This window comes from Hemibagrus wyckioides, linkage group LG04 (assembly GCF_019097595.1).
Source record: "Hemibagrus wyckioides isolate EC202008001 linkage group LG04, SWU_Hwy_1.0, whole genome shotgun sequence".
NCBI lineage: Eukaryota > Metazoa > Chordata > Actinopteri > Siluriformes > Bagridae > Hemibagrus > Hemibagrus wyckioides.
In genome coordinates this window covers 19,831,713-19,847,208 of record NC_080713.1, presented here as the reverse complement: position 1 = coordinate 19,847,208, position 15,496 = coordinate 19,831,713, and the positions used below count along the sequence as shown (strand labels likewise).

At 38.2% G+C, this 15,496-nt stretch overlaps 2 protein-coding genes across 7 annotated transcripts in view; both read right to left on the bottom strand.

Annotated features, from left to right (window-relative positions):
• Nucleotides 1–1,580: 1,580 nt before the first annotated feature.
• On the bottom strand, nt 1,581–6,970 carry endouc (endonuclease, polyU-specific C). Its single transcript, XM_058386879.1, has 8 exons — nt 6,821–6,970; nt 6,556–6,615; nt 6,376–6,475; nt 6,068–6,179; nt 4,939–5,060; nt 3,164–3,276; nt 2,792–2,942; nt 1,581–2,170 (listed from the first exon to the last, which is right to left on the bottom strand). The coding sequence occupies exons 1-8, from the start codon at nt 6,829–6,831 to the stop codon at nt 1,901–1,903; spliced, it is 939 nt and encodes a 312-aa protein (XP_058242862.1). The 5' UTR covers nt 6,832–6,970; the 3' UTR covers nt 1,581–1,900.
• A 2,545-nt stretch (nt 6,971–9,515) lies between these two features.
• The window catches only part of ppfibp1b (PPFIA binding protein 1b), a 34,983-nt gene continuing 29,002 nt past the window's right edge, over nt 9,516–15,496 (bottom strand). For all 6 annotated transcript variants that reach the window (XM_058387846.1, XM_058387848.1, XM_058387852.1 and 3 more), the window contains 9 exons: nt 14,817–14,967; nt 13,076–13,187; nt 12,881–12,969; nt 12,164–12,286; nt 11,949–12,074; nt 11,663–11,851; nt 11,405–11,578; nt 10,732–10,797; nt 9,516–10,650 (listed from right to left, as the gene is read on the bottom strand). In XM_058387846.1, the coding sequence (XP_058243829.1) occupies nt 10,564–10,650; nt 10,732–10,797; nt 11,405–11,578; nt 11,663–11,851; nt 11,949–12,074; nt 12,164–12,286; nt 12,881–12,969; nt 13,076–13,187; nt 14,817–14,967 (1,117 nt within the window). In that variant the 3' untranslated portion in view covers nt 9,516–10,563. The remainder of the gene's footprint in view (nt 10,651–10,731; nt 10,798–11,404; nt 11,579–11,662; nt 11,852–11,948; nt 12,075–12,163; nt 12,287–12,880; nt 12,970–13,075; nt 13,188–14,816; nt 14,968–15,496) is intronic.

Here is a 15,496-nt window from a genome sequence, read left to right as displayed (position 1 = left end):
AAATTCCTTGAGATGTGAGATGTGTGCAAACCTGGTGGCCAACTACAAGAAATGTCTGACATCTGTGACTGCCAACAAGGGTTTGCCACCAAGTACTAAGTCATGTTTTGCAAAGGGGTCAAATACTTATTTCACTCAATAAAATGCAAATCAATGTATAACTTTTTTGAAATGTGTTTTTCTGGATTTTTGTTGTTGTTGTTCTGTCTCTCACTGTTCAGATAAACCTACCATTAAAATTACAGACTGATCATTTCTTTGTCAGTGGGCAAATGTACAAAATCAGCAGGGGATCAAATAATTTTTTCCCTTACTGTATATACCCCAACCAGGCATAACATTAAGACCACTTGTCTGATATTGGTTGGTCCCCCTTTTGCTGCCAAAACAGCCCTGACCCGTCATGCACTGTGTATTCTGACACCTTTCTATCAGAACCAGCATTAACTTCTTCAGCAATTTGAGCAACAGTAGCTCATCTGTTGGATCGGATCACACGGGCCAGGCTTCAGTCCCCACGTGCATCAATGAGCCTTGGCCGCCCATGACCCTGTCACTGGTTCACCACTGTTCCTTCTTTGGACCCCTCTTGATAGATACTGACCACTGCAGACCGGGAACACCCCACAAGATCTGCAGTTTTGGAGATGCTCTGATCCAGTCGTCTAACCATCACTTGTCAAACTCGCTCAAATCCTTACGTTTGCCCATTTTTCCTGCTTCTAACACATCAACTTTGAGAAGAAAATGTTCACTTGCTGCCTAATATATCCCACCCACTAACAGGTGCCATGATGAGGAGATAATCAGTCTTATTCACTTTACCTCTCAGTGCTCATAATGTTATGGCTGATCAGTGTATACAAATGTATTCAAAACTACAAAATGTATTTAAAAATATTAATAAAATAGAAAATATAAATGAAAAATAAATGAAACAGTCTCTATATACAAAAAGCATACAAAATGTATTCAGTGTTTTGATGGCCTACTTCACTTGCATCAACATCTGTTTGGTCTGTATACTGAGGGTTCCCTTGAACAGCTACCAAACACACATTCAACACTGAGGAATCCACTCCAGATCTTTTATCTCCATAATCTGTTATGAAATAATGAGGCCATGAAACTGCTATTCAGTCAATTGGTCAATTGAAAATGGTTGGACTGTGTAAAAAAAAAATGGCTTCAATTCCTTAATGCAGTATTTTTTATTCAGAAAATACTGTAGTCTACACTTCAGTTACACCTTGGTTGCTTCCTTTCATTGATTGGTTTGCATGAAAATGATCAAAATCGTGTCAATGTCCAAACACTTATGGACTTGACTGTATATACTAATTAGGTGAAATTCATCAAGACTTTCTCTGCCATACAGATCACTTTGCAGGAATAAGTTACTGTGTTCCATGTGTTGATATGCATCATCTGTTTAGCGAGCTCCATGTCCACTAATAAATACCACATGATAACTGACAAATTGTACATAAAGAACAATGCAACATGAACAATATTCTGGGTTATATGGTAGATGAAAACTGTGTAGACATTATTACTTAATAAAGACAACTTGCACAACATTTTACTTTGCTATAGCTTTAATAACAAGGGTTAAAAAGAGTTGAATCCATTATGCAAATCACACAGTTAGTGCAATATTTTTCAAATGACATGCTCTTAGTTAAGAGGGTTTTTTTTTTCCAAATACACGGATAAACTTTTCACAATTTACTTGAACGTGTCCTTATTGCTCAGACACATGCTACATGCCGTAGTCTTTAAAAGACGCCAGCTTAGTCTAAAAAGTTCAAGTCATGTCTAGTTTAATGTCTGTGACGATTAAAAACAAGTTGAATGTCAAATGCTACAAGCAGACAAATTGAGCATTTAAAAGTAAAGCTCAGTTACTCATTATGTGTCTGTTGTTGCTGCTCAGTAGCTTGGGGTAGGAAGTGCCGATAGAGCGTCCGTGTCTGTTGACAACAAGCTCCAGTTGGTACTGGTCCATATTCACCACCGCAGTGCTGGTTTTCTCATTGGATGTCAGGAAGAAGATGGTAAACACAGCCATCTCAAACTCAGGACTGACACCAATGAAAGTACTGCCCACTGGTTTCAGCAGGCCATGCCAGCCGAACTGCACATTCAGGACGTGATCATCTGCATCCGGCTAACAGGAAGAGAACAGAGTATACGTCAAATTCCAAAATCTCAAAAAGGATCATGAATTTTCAGTGACCATGATGCTGAATTATCAAAACTCCTTGATCAGAAGGTGTTGATTATTTTTCTGTGACAACGACTGTGGCAGTATTGATGGCTCAAATACAAATCTCAGGTTTAGATTATTAAAGGCGGAAGGCTTTTTATTCTCCTGTTTCTTTATAAAATAACCTATTTTGTCAAATTAACTTTCAGAGAAAGAGAGAAAGAGAAAAGAGGCTGATTAGGGAGCATCAGTTTATAGTCTTCATAACATAAATCCCTATGTTCCTTTATAGGAAATGACATCATATTTTCTGATATTTTCTGGTGAACAAACTCTCAGCCAACTTTGTCCACAAATGTAAGTAAAAGTTGTTGTAGCTCTCAAATGATTATTTACATCGGCAATTATTTCTTACTCTAGTTCTATATATGGTTTATTTGTGTCTAACAACTAAAAATCCACTACAATCTTGTTTGAAGTACTGTAACAGAAACATGTGTGATTAAGCTAACAAATTTATACATAAATATTCGGAGGAACATTTTTCAGTTTGCTGTTTACAGCAGAGGTGTTCGACATTACCATGTCATTTCTTGTTGCTCTGTAACCCTTATAATCAAGGAGTTTCTGCTTTTCCTGGAGGTAAAACTGGACCCAGTTGTGGAGACCCATAATGTCACTGCCGGATTTTGTCTCACCAACAAACACATGTTCAAAGCCACTGGAGTCCGCTCTGGACAGGAAGGTATAGGTTTAAAAAAAGACAGACAGACAGACAGACAGACAGACAGATATAAACAGACAGACAGACAGATAGACAGGCAGGCAGAAAGAAAGAGTTTCACAATACTTAAAATATCATTCAACAGTAGACCTCTAAGTAAACATAAATGCATGCAGCCAATAAGGTGTGGTGTGTGACACAATTTTAGAGAGAGAGAGAGAGAGACTAACCCTGAAGTCCGATCTCTGTGGTAAAGTCGGAACCAGATGTTGTGCAGCTGACTCTTGAACTTCCTCAGGCTTAAGTTTGATTTTCCCTTTTGAACTAAATACTGGTGAGCCCTCTGCAAAAGACAAACAAAACCTCAGAAAATCTTTCATTAAACAAATTAGGCATGTCATTGTGTACTTCACTCAAGACTAGCTGTTACATGTTTAATCGTTACACTGTGGGTTTGATTTTCCAGGAGCTGCACCTAAGAACACAATGTGACAGGAGAAGAAGAAGCAGCGATTTCACAATAATTTTCTGCATATGTTTATGTTGCAGAATAGCCAACAGCTGGCTACAAAACCTTTCGTATTTTACAATATACACCGATCAGGCATAACATTATGACAATATCATCTTGGTCTATCTTTTGCTGCCAAAACAGCCCTGACCCATCATGCACTGTGTATTCTGACAGCTTTTTATCAAAACCAGCATTAACTTCTTCAGCAATTTGAGCAACAGTAGATCGGATCACACGGGCCAGCCTTTGCTCCCCATGTGCATCAGTGAGCCTTGGCCACCCATGACCCTGTCGCCGGTTTTCCACTGTTCCTTCCTTGGACCATTTTTGATAGATACTGACCACTGCAGACTGGGAACACCCCACAAGAGCTGCAGTTTTGGAGATGCTCTGATCCAGTCGTCTAGTCACCACAATTTGGCTCTCGTCAAACTCACTCAAATCCTTATGCTTGCCCAATTGTCCTGCTTCTAACACATCAGCATTGAGGACAAAATGTTCACTTGCTGCCTAATATATCTCACCCACTAACAGGTGCCATGATGAGGAGATCATGAGGAGATGTTATTCACTTCACCTCTCAGTGCTCATAATGTTATGCCTGATCAGTGTCTGTTGTATTGTTAAGAGAAAAGGATGATTTTGACATAGTTAAATAGTGAGTGCATTTGATATTAAAAATGAAATGTGGAGGCAAAACTGACTAATCTATGACACTGAAGGGAAGGAAGGGGGAAGGAAAGGAGAACAGCCTTGATTTTAGAATGACTGTTCAAGGACATTCCCTTTCATTTCCTCGTTATAATATAATAAGGTATATAATATATATAATATAAATATATATATATATATATATATATATATATATATATATATAGTAAGGTAGTTATAATGATGGCCAAGATATTAGACTAAATAGTGTTGTAAACTCTACTGAATGTATCGTGCCGTGACCAAACACCAAGAAAATATCCTAATCCTTTTTAAATGTACATGGCAAATAAAATGATTCGATTCGAATAGATCATTTCAAACATTTCAATCATCTTCAAAATTTGCTTTATCCTTATCTAGATTACTGTGGATGTAAAGTCAGACACGTCACACACTGAACACGTGGTGAGAATATATCCTGGATCGGATTCAGTTCCATCTCAGACACTGTGATCACACAGGGTTACATTTAGGGGCATTTCAGAATCATAAATCTACCTACTGGAATGTTTTTTGGAGGTGGGCAGAAGCTGGAGAACCCAGATGAAACCCATGTGAAAGGGAAGAGCATGCAATAACTAAACTCATATTATTTACTTTGTTTCTTTATTATAATATTAACACAGTTGACCATCGTTGATGCTTTATAATGGAAGAACATCTGTCAAACCTAGCACACTAAATTATGTTTTGGGTTTTTTAAGTGTTATTGTTAGGATATTTTGTGCTCAACTAATAGATTTCTTGGTTTCACACACTTATACAAATTTTTTTTACCTTCATGACCGCTGTGTCTAAGATAGCATCCAGGAAAGCGTTATTCTCAGCAATCTCTTCATCAGTCACCTTCTCAGTTACACCAGTGGACCTTTCATAGTTATCCAGCAGCTTCATGAACCCTACAAGGGAGTGAGAGAGACTGAAGCTTACAAACTAATGATTTGTATGATCACAGGCTGTGTTTTTCATCTGATTATGTAATTATGGCAATTATTCACTGCATGACCACAGCATAAAACACCATTTGACAGATTGATAGGTATGCAGTATATTTAAAAAATAAAAATAAAAATAAAAATAAAAATAAAAATAAAAATAAAAATAAAAATAAAAATAAAAATAATAATAACAATAATAAAAGAAGGGGGAGAATATCTCTGTAATCAGAAAACAGACTTAAAGTTCTCTCAATAGGTATTGGTTGAAATTGATAAATGAATACATAATTGATTTTTAATAAACAAAAATAGAATCTTTCATTTCATATCTCTATAAAGATAAACAGGCTTTGTCCGAAATGAATAATGACGGTCTGTTTTACACAAGCAACTCCTTTTATTAGGGTTCTCTTCCAAGCAGAAATGAGAAAATATTCTCCTTGCATTTCTGCTCTTATCACGCTAGAGTTGCTGCATTAAATAAATGCTTCACAGTTCATTAATGGTTCTTTGTAACCAAGCCTGCAAAATGGAAGCCTCACAGTTGGATAAAGAATCCTGGCACGCCTGTGAGAAAGGCATGTCCAGAGCTGCTCCTGGGAAAATGTAAGCTTTTGTGCAAGCCAAGCAGATTTTTATGGCATCTGTTTTAAGAAGTAGAGCACGTTAAAGCTGTTAAAGCTGCACACAGTGTAAAACAAGTTTGTCCTGTTTATGTGAACGTATTTCTTCTCTCTAACGTCAATTGTCACGGTTTGAATACTGAACTCAAGTTTTAAAAATTCAGCTTAAAGTAATCCATTGTCTTGGTTACTTGAGTTCAAGTTGAGTTTTCTTTTTCAAATTCATTTCCAAGTTTAACCATCTGGAAAAATATTTTTTACAGTGCATTATTGTTGAGGATTTCTGTGAGAAAACAAATCAAAGCAGAAATATTCACAAACCGAAAGAATCTGTTTTTCTCTTACTTGCGTATGTAGTGATGGATTGCAGTTTGTTCTCGTCCACATAGGAGAAGAGAGGAGATGAAGCGTGATCGACCACGAATTTGCTCCCTCTGGGTACAAAACCAGCTCGACCCTTTTTGGTTTACGGACGAGAAATGTAAAGAGGATTGTAAGACAAAGAACTTCAACTTTTATAATATTACAACATCATAGGATAAAAAATAAAAAGGATTTGGTTTCTTAAATGGAATAGCGGAGAAAACACTCTCCTCTCACCCTCTTTATGTCCTATTACTTATCATATATTATAATAAGCCATAATGGTATACCTGCAGTGAGATCTTGTAGTCCGTCCCAGGTGTCAATCGATTGGCGTCCAACTTCCAGAGGTCACAGATTATGTTAGACAGCTCCTGGTTTACAGTTTGGCTGTAGATTTTGCAAGAATTTCAGCAACATGTGTAAATATAACATATGGAACGAGTATCTAAAGAAAAAGCTCAACTCACGCTGCTGCACTCATATGTGCAAAGAAGGCCAGGAGAACAGTAAGACCTCCCCATAGTTGCCTGAAAGTGGATTATTATATTATATTTATTGCACATCAAATCATTTCAAACAGCCTGGATTGGTTACAGGAAGAACCAAACAGTACAGTCTGTAGGATCTCATAGCACATAGTTTATAGTGCATTGTCTGGGGGAAAAAAAACATTAATCAGTGTGAGACAAGAATGCTAAAGCTCTAAAGAATAAAACAGCACGCATATCTGACCTGCTAGCCATGGCTCTTTGTTTCCCTGTGAAGCAAAACTGAAGTCTGAACTCTTCCTCGGCTGAAACACAGACTGCTGTACACAAGTCTAAACACCTACCACTTACTTATATAATACTCCCCAAATCCAGAAATGGGTGGGTGAGGCTCTTTTTTTTTTTTATTTAAGAGAGACTCATATCACAGAAATGAAACCCGGCAATAAAAACAGGTTGTTATAGATAATAATGTTCATAAAAGTACAAGAGCATAAATGTAGTGTACTGGGGGTGTCTAAACTGTTACCTATTCAATATTTATAGTTCCATTCAAACGAATCAAATCACATGCAATAGTGTGGGATGTGTCCCAAACAGTAATGGGTAATACAAGCATCTTAATTAGTATTTTGTCTAATATAGACAAAATGAATAATACCTCCCCATCCTTAACCTATGGGTGGGTTTTTCTTTGAAATGAAATTAAAATAACCCTGTATTATTATATTAAAATAAGCAGTTTTTAGAAGAAACCTTTATTTGGACATGAACAGTACATTACTGCAGAGTGTAACACTTTCCTGACTTGTTAGGAAGATGGGATCAGAGCACAGGGTCAGCTGTGATACATCACCCTTGAGGCAGTGTGTTCAGGGCCTTGTTCTTGGCAGTTCTGGGGTTTGAACCACTAACCTTCTTGCCAGTGACCCAGAGTCTTAACTGTTGGAGCCACCACTGCCCAAAGTAGAGCAAACTCTGTTATATTGTTGTATAATATATATTCAGGTAAATAGGTCAGAGTTATAGGTCGTTGGTTCCTTAGAGCTGTGGTGTCCAATCTTATCCTCAGAAGGCCGGTGTGGATGCAGGTTTTCATTCCAAACGAACAACAATTTTACTAACAACTTATTTCAATATAATGTTCCAGGTATACATATAATCAAATGAGATTTTAACAAAACACACTAATAGGTTAAGGATGTTGAGATATTATTCACATACTACAGTCTATGATCTACTTGCTTTGTAATGTACAATTATTTCATTTCATTTCATTGTCTGTACCGCTTATCAGATCGATCATCTCAACACACACACTCATTCACTCACACACTACGGGCAATTTAGAGACTCCAATCAGCCTAGAAGCATGTCTTTGAACTGTGGGAGGAAACCGGAGCACCCGGAGGAAACCCACCAAGCACGGGGAGAACATGCAAACTCCACACACACAGTGAGCGGGAGCGAGACTCGAACCCAGGACGCTGGAGGTGTTCATGCACAATTAGAATAATACAATTAGTTGCAATGATGTTACTAACTCAGAGGCTTCAAATCCAGTGTGAGGGGACGCTAATCCAAGCCACACTCTTGCAGTGATAAGTTAACAAGCCCCCAGTAAGACTCCACAGTGCTGTGACATACACCTATAGCCTAGAGAGAGAGTTTCTATTATTTAGCAGTTCCTGCAGGAAGTTTGTTACGTCCTGTCTGTGGAACACCTTCTACCCGAGAGCACACAAGACATCCGTAATAGGAGTTCAAGCATGCAAGAATGTTGTCTTGGACTTTGAGGTGACCGTCATCAACCTACACTTCACCAGTGAGGCCAGATTTCTCTGTCTATTTGGGTGAGCTGATCTACTGGAGAAAAGCTGCCAGAACAGTTCTGTAGAATAATTGAATAAGTAGGTCTCACTGGTCAAGTGGAACCCTGTGGCCTCACTGCTGAATTCTTTGTAAAATGAGCAAATTCAGTGGTGGTAGTAGTAGTAGAAGTGCATAGTGTATAGGCCAGTGTGTTCTGATCAAGCAGTTGATCAACAGAATTGATTTGGCAAGAAAGTCTATCTGTGCAGAGCCTATCTGTTATTAATCTGGATAAGGTTTGGCTAACCCTAACCCTAACCCTATTATATATATATATTTTTACTAAACTGTGGACATACCCATGCACTAAACAAGACAGAGTGTGACATGTGCTGCCTTATTAATTAAGGTATCTGACAGTCACAATTTTTGAACCGACCAGTTTATGGCAATTTCTCAGAATATCTAGGAGGAATTTTACAGCCAGATGATGTGTTCTAATCTCACACTGAAGCGCCAACATGCTCTCTGGAGCCCAGCAAGTGAGGATGTATATGGTGATATCTCTCTCTGATGGGACACAATAGATCTCTTTCATGAGGAAAGCCATATGCTTCCAGCTTGTGCCCGTATTGCCAAGACAACTTGTTTCTTTCTGTGGGAGTTGAGGTTTAGATGCAGGATGAATCCTAATTCTGAAGGATCCTTAATTCAAACAAGCCCAAGAAATCTACCACTGTGCCTGCAGTCTGCATTCCTGGCACCTTCAACAGGAATTGGTAATGCAGATTGAGACATGTTCAATCAAGGATAATGTACAGGAATCCACCAAAGCCTAGGCTGCAAACGAGCAAACTGGAAGGCATTTTAGGAACCTGTTCAACCTTCTCCAATATAGAGCTGAATAGAAACCAGTGCCATTACAAAGATTAAAAAAATAAAGCTGGAAAACACAAAAGAATTCAGTAAATGGGAATATACAGAGTGTAGCATTTGGAAATTCTGAACTTTTTTGCTTTTCTGCTGTACATTGCTTAATCCATGCCAAGTCTATTTAGGACAAAGAAAGTCAGGATAAAATAAAACCAGTGAGTTTGTACAGAAAAACACTCCATGGAATCCATAAATGAGATTATGCTGTACTTTAATTTATTGACCTTTTACAAATGAGCATAAGAAGACAACATACAAATATGGCTGATAAAAACAAAAACATTGCTTTGAAATGTAATAAGAACAAGTTTGATATGTTAATCGATGCACAATATTTTTTTTAAGAAAGAGAGAGAGACCGAAAAGCTTAAATAAAATGCAACTGTACAAATACGGCATTCAATACTTTGTACTGAGTTTTCATTACATTTCATCTGAAGTAATGTCTTTATTGTAGTTAGGGTCAAGGAAGATACGGTGTATTGTCCAGAAACACTGGGCACAAAGGTAGGAATATAACCAGGATGGGCCGCCATTCCTTTACAAGGCATGTTCTGAGTTTTGGTAGTGTTAAAGATATTGCATGCAAACATAGACATCAATGCACATATTCAATATTTAGGTTCAAATGGACCTATAAATACATCAAATACTGTGAAAATATTTTAAGAAAGATGTAAAAATGGCACACATCATGTGATCATTGTGGAATTTGGCAGTTCTTAATAGGAGAAGTCTCATTTCTAAAAATAAATTCTATTCAGAGGTTAAAAGTGTCACTGTGCTCCGTTTGCCATACTGGACACTACAAATGGGAGTGAAAGTCCAGTAGAAAAAACTGCATAAAATCTCCAGTCCCCAGTTGGGAGGCAAACTACAGTAGGGCTGCCATTATTCCCTTAAAAACTCTCCTTAAAAAAATACGTAACTGAAGCAACTACATCGTATTTATAAAAATTTTAAGCACAAGACTGACTCTTCAATATACTCTTACATCTTCTCCAGAGAGATATATTCACAACCTTGACTCATATTTTAGCTGGAAGAATGACACCTACTCTGCACTGCAAATACTGCATTGTGTCTTTTATACGAGTTTACATAAGGGGAAATACACTCACAGGGTATAGCTAGTACTGACAGATTGAGAGAGAGAGAGAGAGAGAGATGTGCAGAGAGGTTGGCACAGTCAGTTTTTATCACAGCAGCACCACTATGGGCAGTTGAACCCAAAACCCTTCCTCAGACGTTGGAGTCGTCGTCAGTCACGCTGGGGTTGGGTGACGATGTTCCAATCTCCTTAAAGAACTCGTCATCTTTCAGCATACTCTGAATCACAAAATATTTGCGCTCATTACACATTCTAAAATGTTTCATACAACGTTTATTTTATATTGTCGTCCTGTTTACCGTCAGGTTGTTGATGCCTTCTGAGAAAGCTCCAATTTGTCGCACAGTGCCCTCTGAATCCTCCATCTGTGGATACAAAAATAAATAAATAAATAAATAAATAAATGGAACAGTCTAGATTAGGTAAGAAGTGACATATGGCGTCTCACTCATACACAGGGACATGATTCAATTTTAGAATTAAAAAAACAAAACAAAAATTAAATAAAAGAGTGAGTCCAAAAGCTGTTGATCAAATTTCAAAGGCACAGTCCCTCTGATGACCGAGGCTGGCATGGCCTACACAATCTGGACAGCTGCAGCATCACTAGGCTCCATCGATCTCAATGCAGCACTAGGGATCAGTGGAGCCACATAGATGCACAAACACTACACAAAGCAAACACAAGCATATTATGGCACAGAGTGCCGAGTAGCCCAGAGGAGACCCAGGAAAACATGGAAAAGTGAGGCCAGGAGAAATCCTGGATCTGGGCCTGGAGTTCAGCCACAACTGGCAACCAACAGAAATATAAAATGTAAAAAATAACTTAATAATAAAAAGAAAAATCAACAATTAAAATGGAAGAAAAAAAAAATGAAAATAAGAACATCATGCTCTCCCCAGAAATGGAACCAGTCAAGGGTACAGATTAACCTAGCTCATGTCCTACATGGATCCTAATAACTCCACCTGTTCTAGTCTGTCCAGGTCGTCCTCGTAAATGTGCAGCTCCACGCTTCTGAAGCCTTTCTGGAAACTGTGTCCTTTCGGCATTTCCACATCCATGGGACACACATACTCATCACTATCCTCCTGCTTCTTCTTCTTCAAAGTCCCGAAGCTCCCGAATGCCAGTTTTCTTGGCTAAATACAACACAGAATGAGAGTTAAGACCAAGAGTAAAATAAAAGACAGTGTAGTTCCTGTAGTGGGGTTAGTAAGCTGTACCTTGACTTTAGCGGTTGCAGTAAGTAAAATATAATCAGGATTCTCCATACACTCCTGCTTCATCTGCTGAGCCTCTGAGCCCACCAGCAGGTTAAAATGAGTTGCCAGGTGCCTTCGGAGCAAGGTCTTGTTGGGAGGAATGTTCAGGAGCAGTGCCATTGTCTCCACATTAAAGCGAGGCTCTAGAACCTGAACACACAAAGATATGTCCATTCAAATATCGTCAAATCTCAATCTCACATACTGATCATACACTTAGTTAGTTATCCTCCATCGTATATCTCACCATCAGTCCGCCATGGACTCCACTGCCCCTCAGATTGGGTGCATATTCTGCCAGATCTACAGAACGCAGCCACTCCATCACACGGTGATTGGTCCACTGAGAGATTTCCGCTGGAGTGATGTTGTTCTACCAAGACAGAGAATTGGAAACAACATTGCTTACACAAAGCGTTAATGTTAAGACAATATTATGGGAAATCCCAGCAGCATACACACCTCATCTGAGGGTCTGCGGCGTAGACAGTTGGGCTCGTAATTGTTGAGGCGGAGCACTTGGATAGCGCGCTTGATGCTGAGGTGATGCAGCACACTTCCCACTTTCAGAGACAGCAGATCATCCTGATCACCACAACACAGGTCATTGTTAAAAGTAATCAAACTCTACTGAAGTGGACAAATCAGAAATTCATTAGCTAGCCCAATGTGCAACTAAAAGCTCTGGTGTACTGCCCTTTTGAGTCTTGCGTACTTAGAAAATGAACAAAAAGTGGTAGCTAATATGATATCCTATGCTGAATTTGCAAATGTATTCACACAGACTAAAGAAAACAAATATAATTGTTATCCTCTTCTAGAAAGTTTCTAATGTAGCTGATCAACATTTCTGCTATGTGATGTGGTTAATCCTCGTAAGATAGTCAGGTCTGTCTAGCATTTTTATTTTCTGTCTAGCTGTTTTACTACAAGGTGAATGCGTGTAGTATGCAGGAGATTTCTGCCCTTCTGTCATTTCTGCTCACCTACAAATACCCCTTGTAAAATAGTTCTGCTAGAATACCTGGACTTGTGTGTAGAGCAACAGGAAGTAGAATTCTGAACAATGTACAGTATTTATGTGAACATTTACGTGGGAAATGTGCATGCATTACAAAGCTGGGACAAATGACCGGTGTACAAAGTTGTGGCCTGTTGGCATTAAGACAGAAAACTCACCACAGTCATGTAGTGAAGCATTCGCCCATCCACTCTGGCCTCATCAAACTGAGTTTTGTACTGAGGAAGTCCGATATCATCAAGCCACCCTGGGGAAAGGGACCGAAATGAAATTTTATTTAGGAGGAAAAATATTTTTCAAATTTCTAATAATATAAAAACTGGAATGTGGAAATTGGAAAAGTCATTCCTTACTTGTCACCCACTGGTAGTCTAGTTTGCCTTTGTTGTCGTCCTCCTCAGAGCCCAGTGCTTGTAGAGCCAGCTGCAGTTTCTTCCTGTGCAGAGGATGCTTGATACCCAGCTCCTACACACACATACACACACACTATATGTTTAAAATATAACAAGGCTGGTAAGGATCACAGCATGCAAACAACTTTATACACGGCTAGTCATTAATACAAGTAAGTAAAACATTCAAATTCTGAAGATTCATTGTCCATTAAAGGATGGAAATTTGCCATCAAAACCTAAAGGAGAGGTTTTTTTTTTTTTCCCTAATTTTATTGTTTTATTAAATTGAAAACCTACAACAACAGGAAAAAAACAACAGAGGTAGAAATAACCGCACCGTCAGCATAGTCTGTGAATTCTGGCTCTTATAGAGATCCAACTAATGAGTTTCTTTAGGTCTTCTTTTTGTTCATACTGACCCTTGATATTTTCTGAGGAGCATCTAGTACAGTATTCCCCTGTTTATTATAAACGTAAATCCGCGATACACAGACGCCACCCTCAAATGGTTTTTTGTATTGTTTAAGCCGTAAATGACCCTCCCACACTCTTTAAAACACTCACAGAAAACATTTCCAAGCATATAGCGAGATGAATTTTGGGTAAATTCGCAGAAATATCACATTTATAGTAAAGTATAGTGTAGTAAACATGTATGTATGTTTCATGCCAGAAGCCTTAGAAGGTGCAGAGTGTTTGGGCGACATAATAGGGCTTGCAGAGAAACCGTAAAAATACAGCATACACTGAACAAAACCAAACACTCGGGACAGTAACGTGAAAAACTGGGATGCTGAAGAATTCTGCTTCCCTTTCCCCAACTGCACGCATAGCCAGCAGCCAATCACAACCGTGATTAAATGAATGGGGCATTCTGATTGGCCAGACCCGTTCCTCCATCTGTACTGTATTTTGATTTTCAGCATCCCCGCACCACGCTTTCCTAAACAACGCTACATGTTCTTTGTCTCTTGAGTAAATAGTATTTTATATATCATTAACATTTTACTTCATTTTAATTAATGTTTATATTTTCTAATTCATAATAATATTTTTATTAATAAATTACCTTATTTCAACATAAAAACAGTTCACTAAGGTTTGCGGATACCACGATATACCGGGAAAACCTGCAAAAAAAAATTTTATGTTCCAAATAAAAATCTGCGATATACTGAGACCGTGATATATGAACCGCGATATAGAGGGGGATTACTGTACCAGAAATCTAATTACAAACATCCTAAATCCATATTAACGTAAACAGATAAGTTAATCATTAACTTATAACTCATAATCATTAACATCACTTAATCATTTGTTACAGCAATTGCCTTTCACAAAAAAAAAAGAAGAAAAATCTGAATGTTCTTTACCAAAGATCTATAAGGCTGTACCAGAATCACATTATTCACAAGCCAGTTTCCCCCCAAAAAATGAACAGATAACAATGTATTGAGTAATGAACACAGGTGGGAAAAAATATAAACTCATCAACTTGTAGATCTTGCTCTATAGATAGTGTTTCTTCCAAGGTATAACTCTCTGGATGTAGATCTATATTATAGCAACTATCTTGACAGCAAATATTTAAACCATAAAAAACACATTTTATCCTAAATATATTTCCCAAATAAAAACAAAGCAAAATTACACTAAGGCTCTAAGGAGATCTACATATGATGAAGTGAATGCTTACCTTTTCTAAGTTCTGTTGAGAAGCCTGTAGGAGCGTCTGTCCCGAGGAAATCCACTGTTTGGCCAGGTTCACGTACAGGCCCAGTCCCTGCTCATGCATCCAGTCACACACCTGCTCCCGGGACCAACGTGCAAATGGAGCATCCACCTCACTGATACACACACAATTACAGATCCCAAATAAGGCAAGCGTAAACACAGCATAAGGCTGCAACCACATTAATCAAACTAAATCTGAAAAGGCATCTTCGTCTCATACCTCTCACCTGTAGGTATGTTTACATTACATCTGATTGCAAATTCCAAATGTACTGTTTATATGTGCACTACACATCGCCATCGTGTTTCTAATATTCGTTTACATGTGTATTACATACATTACCAAAAAACCCTGCAAATGTAAGCTGTAAATAGAGCCTACACACCACTGCACTGACCATGTGCAATAGGAATTTTTAAATCTTGTTGAGAAAATAGTCAGATTCAACCCAAAATTTCATTTAAATCAAGCTCAAGTAGATCGATTAGGGTGTTTAAATGAGCTATCAATCCTTGTACGTTCGGATTATTTGGCAGCATGTATCCACACCTACTGAGTCTAGCAAAAATTAAGCTTTTTGGAAAAGCTTTAACAAATAGATCCCTTTAGAAACACTGCTTACATTTTAATGTGGCCTGAGA

Excerpts from the sequence above, each read along its gene's own strand:
- endouc (XM_058386879.1), bottom strand. Across the intron at positions 6,180-6,375 it reads ACTACAAGATCTCACTGCAG|GGTCGAGCTGGTTTTGTACC; the intron begins GTATACCATTAT and ends TAAACCAAAAAG. Across the intron at positions 2,943-3,163 it reads CACAGAGATCGGACTTCAGG|AGCGGACTCCAGTGGCTTTG; the intron begins GTTAGTCTCTCT and ends CTTCCTGTCCAG.